The sequence below is a fragment of the Phodopus roborovskii genome, unplaced genomic scaffold (assembly GCF_943737965.1).
Source record: "Phodopus roborovskii unplaced genomic scaffold, PHOROB, whole genome shotgun sequence".
In the NCBI taxonomy this organism is placed as follows: Eukaryota; Metazoa; Chordata; class Mammalia; order Rodentia; family Cricetidae; genus Phodopus; species Phodopus roborovskii.
The window spans coordinates 10,079,865-10,102,762 of NW_026126576.1; the positions used below are offsets into that span (position 1 = coordinate 10,079,865).

Below are 22,898 nucleotides of genomic sequence, written 5' to 3' on the forward strand. Positions count from 1 at the left end.
TCTGTTTATTCTTTATTCCAAGTAATGTAAAACTTCAATTTTTAAATGGCATCAGCTCTCCATGTAGACTTAACTATCTTTTGCATTTTAGTGTTTGGTAGTATACTTTATTTTTTCTTCTGGTATGAATGTGTGTGTTGGGTGATATTTGAGTGCATGTATGCATTTTCTCAGGTTCATGGATACATATGTTTGTGCAAGCACACGTGCATGTGTTTTGAGGTCTGAGGTTAATTTGGGGAATTTCCCTCAATTGCTCTCCACCTTACTACCTAAGAAAGGCTCTTTCAGTTGAGCCCACAGCTTCTTGATATTACTAGTCTAGCTAGCCAATTTGCTGCAAGGATCATTGTCTCTGTGTGTTGGAATTAGTGAAGTTGCCTAACCACCTGCCATTATGTGGGTGCTGGCAATCCAACTGCCAATCCTCATGCTTGTGGGGCAAGCACATTAGCAGTTGAGCCCACCTCTCTAACCCAGGTGATGTGTTTTCAATATTTACATGTTAAATAAAATTCAAACTAAACAACCTTCCCTCTTTTCCTTTCCTAACACAAAGGAAATATCAGAGTGGCAGACTGTGAAGGATGATGAGATGTGTTACAGAGCTCTACCAACTGATGGGTCTGTGGACTCAGAATCTAGGACATGAAATGCTCATGGATAGGTACAGAGTGTTGCAGAATAGGTAGCCCGCAAGGTTGGGGGATTAATACTAAACACAATAGCACACACATAAACACACACACACCCTCAAGACAATAAGGATGTATTTGCACAATAAAATATATTAAAGCTATAAATGTTTATGATGTGTATGTGCATTTCCTTGCTCTTGTGTGTGTGTGTTTGTTTGTGAATGTGTGTTTGTGAGTGTGTGTGTGTGTGTGTGTGTGTGTGTGTGTGTGTGTGTGTGTGTAAGATGACAGTAACAATGCACACATTGAGTGTCCCTATCTGGAATTCTCAGAAATATACTCAACTAAAAAATAGCAGAGTTCTTGACAAAGTGACTGATTCTAGGGATATAGGAAGGGAAAGTGTAAGATAAGATAAGCACAGGGCTGTGGAGATGGCCTACTGGAAAAGCACTTTCTGTGAATGCATGAGGGCATAATGTCAATCCCCAGCATACATGTAAGAGACAAACGCTAGGAATGGTAACATGTGTATGTGCCTGTAACCCACCCAGTACAGCCTCAGCCTCACTGAAAAATGGTAATTGTTAGTAGCCTCTCCCTCACTTCCTCCCTCCTTCTCTCTCTCTCTCTCTCTCTCTCTCTCTCTCTCTCTCTCTCTCTCTCCATTTTCCCTTCTCTCTGTGTATTTCCATCACATAACACACACACACAACTCATAAATGAGAGGTCTAGAACATCTTTTGGGACCATAATGTAGGGAAATTCTAAGTGATAAAATGCCAACAGCACAGAGAGTCCAACTTCAAAGGAATCCCATTGGCCAAAAATGGGGAAAACTTAGGCATCATAATAACAACAGTAAGTATCCTATAAACTGTTGAATAAAATAAGAAGTCATAAGTTGTTGTCAATATCTGTAGGTAAATAAACACACCACAGAGACAAGAACATGTTTTCCTAGAGAAGAATGTCACTTGGTATATATGCATCAAATGATAGCCGCAAAGGATCATTTGACAGCCATCATAGAAGTAGTTGATTCAAGCAGCAATTTTCTATGCAAACTCAGAATACCTTCCTACACCCTGCCCATCAGTCACAAGGGGAGAAAAGCCAGGCAAACACCATTGTGGTATGGGTCCTGATGGAAGGAGGAAATCAGTGAATATAAGATGCAAAAGACCTTATCCAACCTGGCTGGACATCAGTGTCACTTTGTATCCATTCCTGATGGTTCTTTTATCCATTTGAATACTTCTCCAAATGGAGACACATGGTCTCCTCAGGAAACCCATTTTCCTGTTAGAATGATCCAATGATTACAAAGCCCTTCTCCATTTGGGAGTAAAATAGTCCTGTTCCTCTTTCCTTTCTACTGTGAGAAAATACAAAATAAGCAATTAAGCTTCTGCCTAACCCTTCATGGGTTTGAAAGCTCCTATCTCATCTCTCTTTATTTCTCTTCCTTGTAGTGAGCATTCTCAGTGATATTTGCTGTTTAAATGTACTAGATTCTTCAGTAGCATGTGCGTACTAATCTGTTAGGGACTCCAAAGGACACTAAGTGTAAGCTGTGCCCCAACTAATGCAAAATCCAGCTGCATTGTTACCTCAAGTTGGAATAGCACAGGCAATGAGTGCAGCATAAGATTGCATTAGCCTTCTTTGATAGTTGCATGGATACCTCACATACTGAAATATTCATCTTGTCTTTGGGCACTGCCAATCCTATAGAATATACCGAGTTTTCTAATTTTTAAAAGTAGAGCCTTTCACTATTATCCCTGTTAAATTTCATCCTGAATTAAAAAAATAAAACAAACAAAAAAAAAAAAAACATGGTCCAGCTTGAGTCACTGAGAATTTTGATTTTCATATAATATTTAGGACACACACACATTACAGAAAATTGACAAATTAGTTTATCCAGCATTGATTTTATCTGTATTGAAGAATAGGAGTCAACTATAGAGTGTTGAAGGTTACCCACGGGCATGTGACCTCTAGGATTATCATCATCATCCATCCGCACCTTTGCTGTGACATTTAATTATTATTAAAAACAGTTCTTCCTCCGTGTTCCCTTCCTTCATTAATTAACAACAAGCTAACTATTAGCTCTTTGGCAAGTCCCAAGACTTTGAAGAGTCCCAGTTTTTTCACTCTCCTAAAAAGAGAAATAATAATTTTTAAAAAGAAGACACAATCCTACCAAAGGCATCATCACAACCATCGCAGGAGATGTGCTACAAATGATTCAAGGTAAGTAAACATACACACACACACAGGCCTGCAAACACACAAACACACACACACTTCCTTAATAGGCACCAAGTGAATATCTTAGTACTGTGATTGAAATGAAAGAAATTATAAAGCGAAGTGGAAGACATGATATGCAAAAAACAACATCAAAATTAGAATCATTGGACGTAAGGAGATGGTTCAGCTGGTAAATTGTTTGCCATACAAACATGAGGATCTAAATTCAAATTCCAGAACAAACACATAGGTGTGTGGTGTACCTATAATTTCAGAACTCCTACCATGTGATAGGATGTGGAGACAGAAGGAACCCCTGAGGCTCACAGGCCAGCTAGGCAGATGCACACAGACTAACAACACAGAGACCTGCCTCGAACAAGGTAGAAAACAACCACTGACATACAAAGTTGTGTTTTTACCTCTGTGTGTACACTAGGTATGTGCACGCCTCTACTCACACATAGACACATAAATATTTTTTAAATGGAATTATTATCCATGAGCCCAAAGTACTTTCTAAATTAATGTATATATTTACTGTAAAGTGATTCATTTTATTATGGCATTTTTAAATGTATGCATCATTGGTGATATTCAACCCCCAATACCGTCTCATGTCCTTCCCTGCTTTCCTTGTGCTTCTCTTCCTTTCCCCAACATGCCACATATATATTCATATTGTGTGTGTATAGTGAGATATCCATATATAGAGAAAGGATAGGGGTCTCTCTACAGTCCGGATCTCCTGGAACTCACTATATAGACCAAACAGGCCTTTAACTCACAGAGATCTGTCTGCCTCTGCCTCCTGAGTGCTGAGATTAAAGGAATATGCCACCATGCCCAACCTTTTATATATCATTATTATTATTATTAAATCTAGATTTCATACACCAGAGAAAACATGTGGATAACTGTCTTTATGAGGCTGGCTTATGTGAATTAACGTGATGGCTGCTGGGTCTATCCATTTCCCTTCAAATAAAGTAATTTTGTTCTGTTTTTTTGCCAATCAAAACTCCATACCACATTTTCTTTATTCTTTACCCATTCATCTGCTGACAGACATTTAGGCTGATTTCATAATATGGCTGTTATGGGGAGTGCTTATTTCATAAACATAGCTGTGTGGGTATCTGTCAGATGACCAAAACCACTTGTTTCTACAGACAATTCTAACTTAGAATGTCTTTTCAAGCATCATCAAGTCAGCATATAAAATGGCTTGGATATGTATTACCATGTTTGCATAGTGACTAATGATTAACTTTTTCTTGTGGTTGTTCAGCTGGAACAAAGCACTTGGTTTATCTAGAAAACACTGTAGGAAATAAAATAATCTCTAGAAACTAGCAGTTTACACAGTTCGCAAACAAATGTCAGGCAGCATCAGTGTTCTGGAGTTCTGGATATGCCACTTTCAAGTTGGAAATAGGAAACAACCACAGAATGGTTGTTCCCAGTGTTGTTGGTCCTACTTACTGTTGTCACTTAATTGGCAACCAGCTTCAAACAGCATCTTGAGTCCTAATTGCCTCTGAGAGTTCTGTGCACACAGAACAATAGTGAGAGTGACTTGTCAAAACAGAAGTCATAAATACAGGTCCTTCCTGATCTTGATGAATTAAAACCAAAGGAGGGGAGACAGTTTGTTTTTGCAAGAAGCCATCTGTTTATTTGTGTGTAGCAGTTGTATTAAATTTAAGGAAATTAATCACAAGCATCAGAATTCCTAACACAGTACATGAGAGTGGTGAAGAAGTAAAACACCAATAAAACCAAGGACCTAATGAGGTTTTCAAGCTCCTTGGTTTAATCTTCTGTGGTCCCTGGGAGACCTCTCTGGTGAGTGGACATGCACGACTTAGTTTGCATTGATTGTTGCCACTTCAGAGCTCAGATCATGAATTGGCAACAAGCACTAAATTAATGAATTAGCTTTTGTCAGTACTACAATTGGGCCAGCATGATCTGTTTTGTAAGAAACCCAACAAGTCCTTGGTTAACAGGTGATAGACTTTTGTTAATAAAAATCTGTCACAGATCCCTGAATGTGCTGGGGATGTGACTCCATGCTACAGGGTATGCAAAACCATGGGTTTAATTTCCAACACAACAAAAGAGAAGATAGACAAAGTACAATGTGTAAATTCCTTGCTGATTACACAAACATTGACAGGTTTTAAGTACTTGAGCCTGGACATATGACTCTACTCTCCTAAGTCTGGTGTGTAGACTTAGTACTAGAGGCAGCATTTTAGGGACCACTACCAGTTACCTCCTTGTAATAAGTCCAATACCTTTACAGTACTATTTGTGTCCTGTGACAAAAACTCTTAGAATACTTTGTGCACTTAAATATCTTCAGTAAAATACACATAATAAAGAATGCACATTGCTGTCTATGCCCTCAGCCTTGTAATCTGAAAGACTTGTGCATTGATCTGATTTTCTCAGCTATATGAAGGAAAGAGAATAGTATAAAACAGGGTTCCTGAACCACTCTAAGGCATCAGTCTTTTTGTCTTTTAGACAGAGATTATAATGGTATCTATTATGAATAAGTGAGATTAAACCATGCAGAGTGCTTAACAATGCTCAGGGTCTTCACAATGATTGCTATTGTTCCATCAGCTTCTTCCATATATGATGTCTTTGAAACACTTTATAAACACACACACACACACACACACACACACACACACACACACACACATATATATATATATATATATATATATATATATATATATATATATAACAGTATATTACACAAGGCCTGCACAGGTTTAAGGCAGATGTGGTCCTTGCAGAGAGGGGAGTGGACATAGGTTCCCACTACAAACCAAGAAACTATTTACAAATGATACTCACTGGCAAAGGGAAGATCAGTTTTCTCCAATGGAGTATATCAATAATGCTCCAGGGCAGGCCCCATGCCAAGGAGTAGTTGGCCAACAAAAACACACTTCATGTTTTGTTGTGTTTCAAGCACACATACATGTGTAGACTTTTGCTTTATTTTATTTTGTCGAACAATTTGTGTCGTGTTGGTCCTCTGCTTGTTTGCTTTGATTTTCATTTTGGTGCTTTTGTGGGTTTTTTGTTTGATAGATTTTTATTTTTTATTGTGAGAGAAAGAACATAAAGCTGGATGAGTATGGAGAAGGGAAAGCTGTGCTCACCGCCTTGGACAGCGCTGCCACCCAGAAAGCATGCTGCCGGCTTGGAGATGTGGTCACTGCCATTGCCATCTCTCATACACACCAATAAATTGTTAGCAGAGTTATTTAAAAGCTGTGCAGTTTTTTGTCGCTTAAGTTGAGTCAGGAATCTTCCCTTAAAGGAGCAGTGCGAATATCTGCTTGTCTCTAGCAAAGCAGAGTACAACCAAGAAAAATGCTGTTACCAAGAAACCTTGCTTGTCTCTGTTCTTTTGTTTCTAAAACCCTTTTTTAAGCTTTTGTTAAATTTTAAGTGGAAGTTCTTATTAACCACATGGGCGCCATTTGTAACGAGTATCGGTTTTTCCGCCTGCCGCCGCCCGGTCTTGTCCCGCCGCCACACCAGCCCCAAATAACACACAGAGACTCTATATTTGATACAATGCTGTTGGCCCTGTTACTTGTTTCTTATCGGCTAACTCTGCCTTAATTATTAACCCATTTCTGCTGATCTATGTATTTCTCTTACCGGGGAGGCGGCGGCATACTGCTTTCTTCAGACTCTCCATCTTGACTCCTCCTTACTACTTCCTATTTCCTCCTTGTCTCCTAGTCCCTCCTATCTTCCTTTCCTATTGGCCAACAGTGCTTTATTATTAACCAGTATGAGAAACATATACAGAATGACATCTCCCATCAGGAAAGTTTTGGAAGGAGTTGGAGGAGCAGAAAACATAATCAAAATGTATAAAAGATTAAAATAAAAATGTGCATTAAAATAAAACTCACACTATACCCAACAAATATGTTCAGACATTGCCAATTAGGAGAGTAAAAACAAAGTAAAAGCCTCCCATGAAATATGATTTCAAAATTCCTACCAGAGTTTTTTTTTTTTTTAATTTAATTAGTTTATTTCTTTTGCATTCTGATCCCAGTTTTCCCTCCCTCCTCTCCTCCCATTCCTCTCCCCTCCCCTTCAATCCACTCCTCCTCTGTTTCTGTTCAGAAAGGGGCAGGCCTCTAATGGGTTTCAACTAACTAATCCATATTCTGTACCTGGATAGTAGGTTTCTCTACCGATGCAGTAAGCCAGATCAATCATATTAAAAAGTAAAAGACCCGGTATATTTGAGGGAAACACTTATGGGCGAGTCCTCCACCTTCAGAGAAGGAAGCTGAGGTGGAGAAAGGGAGAAGAAGAGAAATCACATGACCCCTTAAAGGAAAGCACTTAAATACCCTGTAGGCCTTGTTTCAATGACCTGTCCTCCATAAACTGGGCTTGTGCCAGTCATGGTAAATAAGGTCTTAAGCAACTAGCAGCCTTGGAGGAGGAGCCATTGCTACTGCTAGGAATGTGGACTGGACTCCTGGAGGCTTTTCTGTGCATTTTCTGTGCAGGGCCAGGCTGGAGATTCCAGGAGAACACTAACTATGGCATATCAAGTTGCTGTAAGACTAAGCACCACCCCTTGTATTAAGGTAGGGCAAGGCAACTCAGTATGAGGAATAAGTTCTCAAAAGCCAACCAAAGTGTTAAGACAATCCCTGCTCCCAATGTTAAGAGTCACACAAGTAGACCAAGCTACACAACTGTCATCTCTATGTAGAGGGTCAGTCCCAAGCAGGTTCCCTGGTTGATGGTTCAGACTCTGTGAGTTCCTATGAGCCAGGTTAGTTGTTTCTGTGAGTTTTCTTGTGATGTTCATGAGTCCTCTGGCTCCTACAATCATTACAATCATTCTTCCCTCTCTTTGGCAGGATCCCAAAACTTGGCCTAATTTCTGGCTATAGGTCTCTGCAACTGTTTCCATCAGTTATCAGAAGAAGCCTTTCTGATAACAACAGGGTAGTCACCAATCTGATCATAGGAAAAACGCAGTCCAGGCTACATATCCACTATTGCTATGATTCTTAGCTAGGGTCATCCTTGCAGACTCATGAAAATTTCTCTTGCATCAGGTTTCTACCTGATCCCAACCCCCCTCCCCCCAGTCATCTCTTTCACTACTCTCCTCCTTCACCACCACCACCCCCCAAATCCCTCAAGTTCCTATCTTTATCTGCCCCCAATCCACCCAGGAGATCTCTTCTATTTCCTATTCCCAGTAAGATCCATGCATCCCCCTTGGTCCCTGCTTGTTGCCTAGCCTCTCTGAGTCTATGGATTGTAAACAATATCCACTTATTAGTGAGTATATTCCATGTTTATCTTCCTTGGATTGGGCTACCTCACTCAAGATGATTGTTTTCTAGTTCCATCCATTTGCCTTTATATTTCCTGACATCCTTGTTTTTAACAGTTGAGTAGTACTCCATGGTATAAATGCATAACATTTTCTTTATTTATTCTTTGGTTGAGAAGCATTTAGGTTGTTTCCAGTTTCTGGCTATTACAAATGAAGCTGTAGTGAACATAACTGAGCAAGTGTCTCTGAGATATGATTGAGTATCCTACATGCCCAGTAGTAGTATTGCTGGGTCTTGAGGTAGATTGATTCTGAGAAACTGTCATATTGATTTCCAAAGTGGCTGTATAAGTTTGCACTCACACCAGCAATGGAATGTTCCCCTTACTCCACATCCTGTCCAGCATAAGCTGTCATCAGTGTTTTTGATCTTAGCCATTCTGACAGGTGTAACATGGAATCTCAGAGTTTTTTTGATGTGCATTTCCCTGGTGGCTAAGGATATTGAACATTTCTTTAAGTGTTTCTCTACAATTTGAGACTCTTCTGTTTTGATTCTGTTTTGAAGTCTTGCTTAGGTCTGTACCCCATTTTTAAAATTGAGATATTTGTGTTTTGAAAGCCTCATTTCTTGAATTCTTTACATATTTTGGAGATCATCTGTCAGTTGGATGTGAAGTAAAGAGCCTTTGTTGAAGATCTTTTCCCATTCTGTAGGCTACCATTCTATCCTATTGACAATGTCCTTTGCCTTTTAGAAGCTTTTCTGTTTCATGAGGTCCCATTTATTAATTGTCAATCTTAGTGTCTATGCTATTAGTGTTCTATTTGGGAAGTTGTTTCCTGTACCAATGTGTTTGAGGTTATTTCCCACTTTCTCTTCTATCAGAGTTAATGTAACTAGATTCAAGATGAGGTCTTTGTTTTAATCCACTTGAACTTGAATTTTGTGCACGATGGTAAATATGAATCTACTTGCATCCTTCTACATGTCCATGTCCAGTTATACCAGCACCATTTGTTTAATATGCTTTCTTTTTCCATTGTATAATTTTCCTACCAGATAGATTTTTTTAACCCGAGCAGTTCTTTAATAAATGTTTATATATCTCACAGGCTAAAACACAGTCCTATGAATATGGAAGATATTTAATCTTCGTTCTTTGTTGTTATCTAATTTGGTTTACTATATGAACATTTGAGGAATGTGACTGAATTAAGATTTTATTCATGAGGCATGTACATGGACACTATGTTGAATCCATACTGTTCTTATCATTGTATTCTCTGGCATCATTTATACAATGTAAAGAATCACATGTGGGTTGGGAGTTGACAAACCTTCTCTGCTAAGCAAGCCTGTTCCACTCAAGTTAAAACAAAAATGCAAATGGTAACATTGAAAGCCAATACTCCTTTAAAAATATTTATTACAGTTACACATGTATGTTTGTGTGCATATGAAAGAGGCAGAAGATACCTCTGAAGCTAGAGTTACAAGTGTCTGTAACCTGCCTGACAAGGATGCTCAAAACTGCTAGGTCTTCTGGAAGAGTTCCTGCTCTTAAGCACTGAGCCATCTCTCTAGCCCCTGAACTAATATTTTGTTTTTATTTTGAAGAAGCAATATACAGATTTCACCTTCTTTGTGATATTCATCACCTTGATGATTAATTATACTGTAGTAAAATTTCTTAAAATTCCTACTAGTTTCAAAATAGCGAGATATAAATTGATATATTATGAAGATTATAAAATAACTTGATAAAGATACAAGCAAGTGCCGGCCATTGGTGGTGCACACCTTTAATCCCAGCACTCGGGAGGCAGAGGCAGGAGGATCTCTGTGAGTTCAAAGCAAGCCTAGTCTACAGAACCAGTTCCAGGACAGGCTCCAAAACAATACAGAGAAACCCTGTCTTGAAAAACAAAAAACAAAAAAAGAAAGAAAAGAGAAAAAAAGAAATAAGCAAGTGTATATTATGTCAGAAGGAATGAGATGCTTTATCTATAGCACATGTAAGAAATAAATCAAGTGGAAAAGAACATAGGGAATAGCTCCAATTCTATCTCAGAACAATCTCAGGCCTTCATTGGTTTGAGAGCTTGGCAACCCCCCAAACCCTGGGGCTCAGTATCAAAGGTGACAGGAGAACATTATGCAGGGTCTGAGAGTCAGTTTTTGTTGTGGAGAGTAGGGAGAGGGGAGAACCTGGTGACACCAGACCCAGAAACTGCTTTTGTTAAAAAATAAATAAATAAATAAACTTCAGGTTGGGCATAAAGGCAAATTAACTATTTTTTTTTTTGTGACTTGGCTTCACAGTGTGTGGTGGGGGCTAGCTACTTTCTGAATTCCATGAGCAACAGACTTCCTAATGTTCTGGGCCTGATTTATGGCCCTGACTTTGGGTTAGGGGTATTTTCCTTTATCATATTTACAGTGATATAAAACAAAACAACTGAAAAATGATGAGCCTGAAGATGGACAGAAATTCTACCTAAATGAAAATAATAGTTTCACTATTTCTCCGCCTTCTGCGGAGAATATGTTTGCTTTGCTTTATTGTCCTTCCTTTGAATATTGCTACACTAAAACACTACTTTTACAACAGCAACAAAAACATACAAAAAAAAGACAAAAGTTGGACAAACTTCAAATTACATGGATTTTCCCTCTTGTATGTATATAAACTAATGACATAAATACTCCATGATATAGTTAAAGGGAAAATTTTTATTGTAGATATGAGAGAAAGAGAACAGCTAGAGGCATCTGGAAGAGTCCAGAGCAGAGAGAGAAAATAGTAAACTAAATAAGGCTAGCAGACTGGACCTTTCCATGAAAGAACCAGGAGTGTGTGTGCATGGGGATGGGGGGGGGGAGTGGTTCTGAGAGGGGAAGACAATGAGCTTTTGGACAAAAGAGAGGGAACAAAGCAGAAACAGGAAGTTTTTAAGGAGAAACAATAGCTGGGGGAAGGGAGTACAGGAGGAGGTGAAAAGGGCTGTGAGGCTAACAGGAGCTCTGAAGGATCCTGGAGACCAGCATGTTCTTTGGTATGCTAATAAGCACCACAGATAGCCATTGTCCCTTCTGCAAGTGATAAGGGAAATGGCTCCTTTGGTGGTAGGGGTAGTGCTGGTGTATGTGTGCGTGTGGGGGGGGGGAGGTGGAGGTGGAGGGGATCTGGAGTCACAAGTTCTTTTGGAATGCTGGCTTTTGTTTAACCTCCAGAATGAAGTTTACTTTAGACCTGACAGTATATAGATATGAACAGCTATACAGCTTTTAGTGAGACCAGAGAGATATGCAAATCTTTACAAAACAGCATCTTTCAGAGGAACTGCCATCCAGGACTGATTCTGTGTTTGTCTCCAGAGATACCACCTCATGGCTCCTAGGCTCAATTCTATTGCTCTGTGAGAGTATACACACCGAGCAGCTTCACCTTTTTATGTGTAAAATAACCCTGTGTCTGAATCTGGGCTTCTTGGGTGACTGAAGTTGGTTAACCTCAGCTTAAGAAATATCACCAAACCAACTACTTCTTTTCTGTTCCAGGTTCCAGAGGTTCTTTCTACACATTTCCACATACACTGCTGTTTGTTTTGGGTGAGGGCTAGGGGACTTTGGAGGTTCTGGAGGTTGAATTTGGGGCTTTATATATGTATTCAAGGAGAACATTTCACTACTAAGTTGCATCCACAGCCCTAGTTTTTTGTTTTTGTTTGTTTTTGTGTGTGTGTGTGTGTGTGTGTGATATTTTATTTTTATTTTTTTTCCAATTCTAGACCCAACAAAGGTGATGGTTCCCCCTTCCAGCATGGATGTCACTGTTGGAGAAAGCATTGTTCTTCCATGCCAGGTGACACATGATCACTCCCTGGACATTGTGTTTACTTGGTCATTTAACGGACACTTGATAGACTTCGACAAAGATGGAGACCACTTTGAAAGAGTTGGAGGGGTAAGTATCAATGTCACACTACCCATAGGAAAAAGCACACCAAAAGTTCTGTAAACTGACCCAAATTAATTTGTTTGAATTAACTTGGAAACAAATGTAAAGTTGTTGTTGAAGCATTTTATTTCACAGAAATCTAGGTTAATTCCTGTTCCTTTCTGCATCACTTATAAAATAAGTGATGTCATACATAGCATATATAACAAGTCTGATGTCAGGTTAGTTACTTACTACTGTGTGTGAAGAAGGAACCTGAAGTTCCTAGTAGTTATGTGGAGTGCCTTTTCGCTACATCTGCTAAATGACATGACTCAGTTTTGAACTTAACAGCCCAAGCTCCATTGCCATTCCATATAAGACACCAAAAAGTAGTTAATGAAGCATCTTAACTATAGTGTCCTTATATGTTTTCAGGTTGTCATACTCCTCTGGGCTCTTCCTTTTTTTTTTTGATAATTTTTTAAATTTAAATTTGACACAAACTTGTTTTACATGTCAATCCCAGTTCCCCCCACCAACTCCCATCCTATCCCCTTTCTGCTCCCCAGGGAGCAGACTTCCATGGGAAGTCTTCAAAGTCTGTCATATCATTTGGAGCAGGTCCTAGGCCCTCCCTCATGTGTCTAGGCTGAGAGAGTATCCCTCTATGTGGAATGGGTTCCCAAAGTCCAATCGTATATTAGGGATAAATACTGATCCATTATCAGAAGCCCCATAGACTGCACAGTCCTCCTAACTAACACCCACGTTCAGGGAGTCTGGGTTTCTATCCTAGAGCCTTCATCTATTAACTGAGGGAAGCAGATGCAGACACCCACAGCTAAACACTGAACCAAACTCCTGGAATTCAGTTGCAGAGAGGGAGGAGGGATTAGCAAAGGAGTCAAGACCAGGCTGGAGAAACCCACAGAAACTGCTGACCCGAACAAGGGGGAGCTCATGGACTCCTCTGGGCTCTTATAGGAGACTCACCATCATAAAGTTGGCACATGTTCTCTTGATTCTGCAAATAAACTGAGGTGATTCATCATCTCCATGGAGTCTGAATCTAAATGATTCAATTTCTGAAATGTCTTCTTTAGTACAATATATATTATCTTTGAATATGTGCCAAGAGAAGGCTAAATCTAGAAATAATTTATGTCTATCAGAAACGTTTACAACAATTATTTTTCTGCATTATCACAGCTCTACACTGTGATTGGTAATGAGTATTCACTCTGATGACCACTTTCTGGAAAGGCCTAATCAGAAAAAAACTGGGGCTATGAATTGGGAAGTCCTTCTCTCCCTCAACTGCCAAGGGATAGGATTGACTGATTTGCCCATTTCATCTCATGTGTATGTATCCCTTTAGGTGGAGTGTTAATGCCCTGAAGTTAACAACTCCTTCCATGGCATATATTGGGATATATTTTTCACATAACTGTTGTAATAATCCTATCCATTACACGCATACTTAGTTTGTTAGAGTTTGAGTTGCAGAACACTAAAAGAGATTTGAATGGCTGTCCTCTCAATTGTCCCAAGGATGATATCACTTTGGATACACAGGAGAGAAGTTAATGCATTACACCAGTGGGTGCCTCTATTCATTAGGAATTCTCCCTTGGAATATTGGTTGAGTAAGGCTGGATGACATTGCCAAGATTAACCATGCTGGACCTCTTTCATGTAGCCCAGCTTAGTGAGAGAGAATCTACTTCACTGAAGCATTAGCGGTATCAAATAATTTAAAGTCTAAAAATTTACTTAGCCCCATGCCTATCACAAAAGAAATACTTTTAAAACTCCAATGGCTGTATATTCTGAGAGAAAGGTAATATGAATTTTAACAATAACAGTATATGTTGATGAAAAACACTTCATCAACTAAATTGAATAGCTGCTTTTCACTTTAAAACCAACTTTGTAGGCAAGTCAATATGGAAAGTCTGATCTCAGAGAATTTCATGATCAGTAGCTAATTAGAATGGAATGATGACTGATGACTAAAAATGGTCCCAGGCCAATCAGAACTACCTAATAGCCACTATGTACCATTTCACCTGAGATGCAAAGAGAAACATCTTCTTCTTTTTTTTTTTTCCTTTTTTAATTTAAATTTGAAACAAAGCTGTTTTACATGTCAATCCCAGTTCCCTCACCTTCCCATCCTGCCCTATCACCCCACCAAACCCCAGCCCATCCCCTTTCTGCTCCCCAGGGAGGGTGAGACCTTCCTTGGGGAGTCTTCAAAAACATCTTATGCAACAAAGGATGAAGGAACACTTAGCATTCACCCAAGTGCTCTCATTCAACTGTCAGTAGTGGCACACACCTATAATTCCAGTATTCAGAGATCAGAAACAAAAGGAACTGGGTTGACAGTTTTTGGCTGCATAGTGAGGTGTAGCCCTTCTTGATTTCAATAGAAAGATCTGTGTAAAAAAATTAAATTAAAATCCAAAACAATTGCTTTCATTTGCTTTTCAGTTGAGAAATGCCTCTCTCCTCTGCATAACTGGTTCTGTCACCATGATCCACTATCACACAAACAAAGACAGGAAAATAGGTTAGGCACCAGTGTCACCCATGTTGATGTTGGGATATCACAGCTGAGGAGGAAAGGATGTGCCATGCTGAACTGTGAGCCATTTGAGTTTGTGCTTCCTGAGTGACCATAAGAAATAATGGTGGAGAGATGCAGCCTATTTGGTTTTGTTGGAAAGTTGTTTTGTTCTCTTGTGCTCCCCCCCCCCCCCCCCAGTGCTCTTTCAGAAAGAGAACAGAGACTACAGCTGGAGTAAGGGTTAAATATCTTTTGTTCTGTTTGGTAGGAACCTAAATGTAGATCACAGTAACAGTTTGATCTGGATATTTCTAAGAGAAAGAACAGCCTCACTCTGAGACTCTTACTTCATTCCTTACTTTAAACTTTTTTTTTTCAGTTTGATTGTAAAGCTATAAATTTCACTAAAATATAAGAGTACCTAAGACACAATCTTAGTCACAACCACGAAATTGTGAAAGTAGGTTGCTATGTACTGAAGCAAGTTTCTTTGACACTCATCCTCTAGTGAATAGAATGAATCACTGAGAAGGGGTAAATATTTCCTTAGTGCCACCTTAAAATCAACATAGCTGCTAACTTAAAATCAATATGGCTTCCATTCTAAAGTAAGTATGTCATCCACCTTAAAATCAATATGATTTACCACCCCTCTGCACACATTTCCATTATGAGGCTTAGCTTTTATTTACATCTCTATTTAAAGGGCCAACATGTGACTATTTTAGGTTCATAATACTGATTCCTATTACTTGCCAGATACCTAATCATTTATCAATCATCTTAATATATACATTAGCTCTTCAATCCTCACAGAAACCCTAAGAAATAGCTTAGTGATTATTTTCCCATTTTTCTTATACTGAGATGTGATCAGTATATAGTGAGTTTGGATGAGAACACCAGTGTTATCAATAAAAGAACTATCAGATAAAAAATATCTCAGCTCTTTTTGAATTAGATTTAAGGTCTTTGACATGACTGTTTTCACAAAGAAAATTGGCCCCGGCCATCACTAAGACTAGTTTAAATTTATTCCATGCCTCATAGTCTGCGAAGGGATTTCACATAGGTATCCAGTCTCATTTGATACTCACATCATGGCACAGTAGGGAAGGCATCTGTCTTTGAAAGGTCAATAAACTGAGAGGCAGACAGATTAAGAAAGTTAGATGAAGTCACACAGCAGGGATGGGCCCTAAACAACTAGGTCTCCAAACCACAGCTCTACCTTTGGGACATACTCTCCTGTTTCTTCTTTTAATCCCAATTGCAACAATTGGGGCTGTGACTTTTTCTTTGCCCTCAGTAAATAAGAGTGTGGCCTGTTTTACTGAAACAAAAGAAACTGAGAGGACTTGTTGCTTTCTTCCTTTCCTTTTCTTTCTTTCCTTCTTCTTCTTCTTCATTTTTTTTTTTTTTTTTTTTTTTTTTTTTTTTTGTTTTTAGTTTTTGGTTTTCTGAGACAGGGTTTCTCTGTGTAGCCTGGCTGCCTAGAATCCTGTAATACACTATGTAAACCAGGCTGCCCTTAAAGTCACAGATGTCTTCCTACCTGCCACTACCTTCTGAGTGCTGGGATGAAAAGTATGTGGCACCATAGCCTGGCTAACATGTTGCTTTCAAATAGGGCTAAGTTCATCCCTGGGGGAGAGTATATAATTATTATCACTAACAATGGTTGAGTCTGGAATTCAGTGGTAAATCCTAATCTGCTGAGCACAGAACCTAATTTCAATCCCCCAGAATTTATATAAAACCCAGGCATGGTGGAATATTCTTGGAATCCCAATGCCAAGGAGACAGAAATAGGCAGATCCTGTGGCTTTGTTTGCCAGCCAGTCTCATGTACTTGGCAAGTTTTAGGCAAATAAGAGACCTTGTATGAAATAACAATGTACACAATACCTGAGGTACGACACCTGAGGTTATATTCTCCACATAAACCCACCACATATATGCACCAGCATATACACCAATGTATACACATGTGTACATATATACATACATACATATGCATACACACAGAAAATAACAGGGATTGGAACTGACTGTGTTTTGCTACATATGTAACTTATAGAAAGTTGCCTAGCCTCTTTCATGTTAGAGTTTTCTCATCTGTAAATAAGCTAACTGCCTCAAAGACCATGTGAGAATTGAGTGTGTTAATATAACTAAAGCACTTAGAAAATTCAGGATGTATACAACATCCTACCATGTGTCATTCCTTATTTGAAGGAATAGCAACTTCAAAGTCTGTGTCAAATTCCTGTTCTGTGGTTTGGATTCAGAAAGAAGGGATCATTTCTAGTCTAACCCATGAAGTGGTCACTGCTTTATTCTCCAAGCTTCTCAGTATCCAGACGGTAAAACCAAACTCCAAGGTGGATCAGTCTAGCGGAGATACCACTTTGTATTTACCAAAAGTCATTTTCTGGTGAGCAGTGTTGAAATGGTTATGGGGCACACAGGCATCCATACTCGGATGTAATTAGTCCCATTCATCTGCTAATCAAACATGCATTTGGCATTTAGAAAACAAATTAGCACTATTCCACACTAGATGATTCAAGAGTTCCTTAGAGAGTCTGGCCTTCACAATCCTTTAATTCAAACCTGAGAGCAATCAAAATGCTGGCTGCAAGACAGGGTTCTGCAGAAAAAATGCAGATGCCTCTAAATGTAGACTTGCCTCCCCTTTCCAAATATAGAATGTCAAAGTCTCAGAATGCAAGCATGGGGCAATAGGCTGAGCGCACATTGAAGGGAACCTATAAGGCTCAATCAAAAACCATGTTGCCCAACTTTGAGTGATGCCAGCAGGGATAGCAGACTGATCCAGACACCTGAGCTCCTGTGGAAGATAAGCTCTTTGAAAACATTGGTGTTCTTATGTCTCAGGCTGGCTCACATAGTTTTAACAGCCATGGCTTGCATCACTAATGTTTTCATCAGCTGGTGTAAAATAAATCCATTAGTCATAGTGTCCTTCATGTGATAATGATATTTAGGGCTCATTAAAAAGTAATTGTAGCCACTTTCCTCTACTTTATCAGCAGGATTCAGCTGGTGATTTGATGATCCGAAACATCCAACTGAAGCATGCTGGGAAATATGTCTGCATGGTCCAAACAAGTGTGGACAAACTCACTGCTTCCGCTGACCTCATTGTAAGAGGTATTGGACTTTATTTATTTATTTATTTATTTATTTATTTATTTATTGCTTGCTTGCTTGCTTTTTTCCCTTTCAATGTTTCAATAACATGTATTCTACCACAGCAATCTAAAACCTCAGTGGTTTTGAATTGGGTTAAAAAGAAAGGCATAAGCTAACCATTGCACACAATGCTTAACAGGCTATAGTTTTCCAAACATGTATTTTTTTTTTTTTTCAAAAAAAGATGGATAACCAGAAAGTGCACCGCGTAAGCTCAGTTCTCCTACTGAAAATAACTCCTATTGGATGTCCCAATTTGACTACTTGGCTGACAGGATGCTCTAGAATAACCTTATATTAACCAAAAATAATTAATTATAAAGGTGATCCAGTTTACAGTTTTGTATTTCATCTGGACTGAACAACATTAGTGTTTTAGGCTAGAGGTATAACAGAGGCTTAAGTAAACTCATAGTTTTCCCCAAATTATTAGAGTTATGTTTACCACCCTGGAGACCATGGGGTCTGCGAGAATAGAGCTGATAAATGAGGCAGACTAAAGTCTCAGGCAATAGTCAACTTTATTCAGAGCATCAGACAACATATATACTGAGGGTTAAGAAAAGTTACCCAAGTAGGGTTTCATGAGTTCAGGCTGTCAACCACAAGGACATGCCACATGTGGCAAAAACATATTTCTCCATAGAGGCATGTGAATATTTAATTGACTACCACCTGCAACCAATAATGAGAAATCTGAATGAAGTAAACTCCCTTTTATTGGCCCAACCTGGGAGGAGCAGGAGAACACATTCCAAGAACAATTCCGTGTTTGAAAAACTGAGGTCGCAAGACTCTTGTCCTGTTTTCTCAGAGTACTTGGAATTCTCACACAAATCCATTCCTGGACTGTGTTCTGACAAGACTGCTCTGATTTTAAAATATGGTTGATAAGGAAGTGCTTGCTTGGAATGTAGTAAATAGGATGGGACTTCATACAGAATAAAGCCTTGATGAGACTCTTAGCAGTATTGACAGGAACTAAGTTAAAGATTTCAGCTATGGTCACCCTGAATGAGTCCACCAGCTGAAGAAAATTCCAGGCTTCAAATTATTTTATAAAAGAAATTTCGGGTTTTTTAGGTTTTTCCCTTTAAAAGAGGGGAGGTTGCATAGCTGCGGCCGTTTCAAACTCACAGCCCTTTTGCCTCGGCTGCTCAAGTTCTTGGGTTACAGATGTTTGCCACCACACCCAACCAACAGCAAAAACAAAAGGGGGACTGTCATTTTATTTCATGTGAACAGTAGTCTTTTCTGCATGTATCTGTTTACCATGTATATGCAGTACTCAAGGAAGCCAGAAGAGGGTGGTAGATCCCCAGGGTCTAGAATAAGAGATGGTTGTAGATCACAAAATGGATTCTGGGAATTGAACATAGGTCCTGCAGAAGAACAAACAGTGTTCTTAACAACGGAGCCATCTTTAGCCCATCAAAATAAGAGGGAAGAAGAAGAAAGGAGGAGGAGGAGGGAAAACAAAAGAAAATTAAAAACTTTGGGAGCATGTGGACCCAACAAGAGGTTTTTTAAGTCATCAACTTGCAGTCAAGCTGAAGGTGTAACTCCTTGGCACAACATTTGGCAAGCATACATTGAAGCCTTGGGTTCCATACCCAACTCTGCCAAAAAAATAAAAGCCAACCTGGAACATCGAAATTATCTCATGCCCCCAACTCATTAATCGGAATTCCTAAATGTTGGTAATGGGAATGTTTGGCCAGCCCCCTGAGACTAAAATGCAAACCCTGGGTCAGATTTGGAGTCAAAATGAATCTGAACAGACAGGAAATGAGGTCTTTTGAGAATCAATCCCAAGTATTTCTGTATTTTCCCAGAAAGATGTGAGGAGGAAATATAGAGGAATTAGCAACTCAATTGTCAAGAAAGGCTAAAGAGAAACTGCATTCCCATTATGCCTGCTATAGTCACCTGCTAATTGCCTAAAAAGAACTTGAGCCATGCCATAGAAAAAGGTTATATTAAAAAATTAAAAATTATATTCTCAACTCAGTAGATCTGCCTGCCCATAGAGTAACTTATAGAAATGTGTTTGTTTCCTTTTTAAAAACACACCAGAGCTGATCTGCTTTCTCCTTAGGGACAAAAGAATTTTGTTGCTGGTAATTTGTCCTCTATTTAATTAGGATAATGTTCAGAACAGCAGTTTAAAAACCAATAAATTAGACTAATAAATATTTAAATCAGTAGAACTTGAAGTTCTTAAATGATATTATATACTTCATTTCACAGAAAGTAGCACTGGATACCAAAAGGAATTTGCAAACGTAATCTAAAAGAAACTCTAGCCTAATGAGTTAATAAGGCCAATAAATTAATATGACATTTAAAGCCACAATCTTTCATTTTATCTCCTCTTGCTCTGTCCTTGCATCTTTTATGAATGTTGCAGTGGGGAGATGGAAATGTGTTTCACTACCCTGTACAAGTTTCCCTATTTGGAACAAGTGAGGGTTTGCATGTTGTCTGTGGAACCCTTAATTCACTGAACCTTTAATTGCCTACTTTACTTAATCTGCAACCATTTCATGGCTACTAGCAAGGCCTCTCTTCTCTGAGCAAAAAGTAGACACCAGCATCAAAATAGCTGTCCTTGCCACGTGACAAAAACATGTTATAGTTTGCTCGGAGGACCTTCTATTTATTTATTTGTTTATTTATTTTAATTTTGAAAGAAAGGTCCACTTTGACTAAAATGAAGTCAACACTCCCCAAGACCAGAACCATGCACTGGTGGGTTTAGGTGACAGGAAGATAAAAAAGTGAGAGGGGCCCCTCCAGTGGTCCATGCCACCCCTTTCTTTTCTTCCTACACAGTGGCCACAAAGGGGCTCAGATCCTTGCTGATGAGTCTTGGAGCTGTTGAAAGGGAACACTTTTCTGTGTGTGGTGGATTCTGAAGGCTCTCCAACAACATTCATAAAGAAAAGGGGTGGAAATATGAGGAGGAGAAAGCTGGCCAGACACAAAGGAACATATATTGTCTTCTGGACTTTACCTGCTTATTAGGATTAAAAGACCAGAGGTTACCTCAGTTCCATCTAGGTGGCATTAGACTGCCGGGCTGAAATGTCACCATAGAGAATTAATCAGCTCCAGCATACACATTTGCAGACATTTCATTCAGGAGTGGGGGAGAGGAGATAAATTTAGCCTCCCCTGTGAGTATATAAAAGTGATTAAAAAAAATAAGAAGAAGAAGAAGCAAAGACTGCAGGGTGTTGCATAAAGGTGAGAGGGAGTGAAATTTCAGAAGACACTCTTGCTTTGGGAATTTCCATGAACTCTTCAGCACTCCATGAGAGCTCTCCTTTTTACCTTGTCCCTGTGACACAGTCCAGTAGTCTTTTAAGAACATCTTTGATTGCTAAACTAGGGATCAGAAAATACCTCTAGGGAACCTCTCCTTATCTGCCCTCTCACCATCACCTTGTACTCCAGGGTGATGTGTAAACTAAATTTTTTAAAAAATGCATTCGAATGTCTGGTCATAGCTTCTAATACTGGCAAGTAGGAAAGTTCTGGGTCTTTACTCCACCTGCATTGATGTTTCACCTCCTAATTGTTTCCTGTCCCCCTCTGTATGATCTCCAGGCCTTCGTCTCAATATAACTTCCTCTCCTTCCAATGGTTTATGTACATGGAAGTAGGGAAGCTATAATCATCAGGTGAATAAGTAGAAAACTGCTCCAGAGGGATGTTAGATTCCAGCCCCATTTTTGGAATTACTCCGAAGAAGAGGACGGCCTTGTGACTTGAGAACTGACCATTTTCACTGTGGTCCCTCTGCATGAAAATGCATGCAGCCACTAGATGCAGTTAGGATGTTGGATGGTTTCCCAGTATTTTCTCTTAAAATCAAGGCATTCCATTATAACACTCATTATAACACTTTTTTTTTTTTTTTGCCTATTTGTGGTTTCAACCCCCTTACAAGGAATGGGAATGTGCCAGTTCACTAATTTTAATTTAAAGTTAAGTGGGGTTCTTGTTACCCAGCAGATTTTCCAAAAGGAGTGATGGAGTGTATATGTAGGTAGTTAAATAAATGATAGAGCGATTCAGTACCCCATGCAAGTGAGTAGATTATATACTCAGACATTTGAGTATTCTGTCCATTTCTGAATGCTTTCCTCTTTTCCAGGTCCTCCAGGTCCTCCAGAGGCTGTAACCATAGATGAAATCACAGACACCACTGCTCAGCTTTCTTGGAGACCTGGACCTGACAACCACAGCCCCATCACCATGTATGTCATCCAAGCTAGGACTCCATTCTCCGTGGGCTGGCAAGCAGTCAGTACAGGTACCATATTGCATTCTGAGGTCTGGTGTCTATTAGAGGCTTCTAGAATGAAATGGGAACAAAAGATGGAAGAGGCCAGGAAACATCTAGATCAACACAGCAAGCAGCAAATGATACATTATGTCTGTGTCTCCCGGACATGAACCAACTCTACTTTCTTTAATGCTTCCTTCCACATTAACTTCCATTATTGTTACTGAACCTAAACACTAGTATCTATGGAATTATTGCTATGCTGTTATGGATATTTTTATTTTCTTAACAAGCTTGAAACTATTTATAAAAATAAAATGCATTGATTACTTAAACTCACCTCTGTACCACAGTGTTCCACATTGGAAAAATAGTGGGAAATGCAAGCCTACAATCAGTGTTTGCAAGCCTGCAATCAGTAGGCTTGCAACGTTGATGCACAGCTGTCAAGAGCATAATATCTAAGTACTGTGTAGAGTCTTTTGTCTTGCTGTCTCCACTTGTATGTGTATTAATTTGGAGATGAAAAGGCATGGAAATGTTTTAGTCAGTTTCACATACTCTAGTCTGTGCTATCTTTTCCTTTTGCACCTTCTGTGTTAGA

General features: G+C 39.2%; 1 protein-coding gene across 2 annotated transcripts in view; it reads left to right on the forward strand.

The window, feature by feature from the left end:
• Cntn4 (contactin 4) overlaps window positions 1-22,898 on the forward strand; it is a 729,371-nt gene that overhangs the window by 679,880 nt on the left and 26,593 nt on the right. Inside the window, exons 13-15 of one of the 2 annotated variants that reach the window (XM_051203477.1) lie at window positions 12,058-12,233; window positions 17,838-17,958; window positions 22,163-22,321. In XM_051203477.1, the coding sequence (XP_051059434.1) occupies window positions 12,058-12,233; window positions 17,838-17,958; window positions 22,163-22,321 (456 nt within the window). The remainder of the gene's footprint in view (window positions 1-12,057; window positions 12,234-17,837; window positions 17,959-22,162; window positions 22,322-22,898) is intronic. The other variant, XM_051203478.1, reaches the window with a different exon arrangement.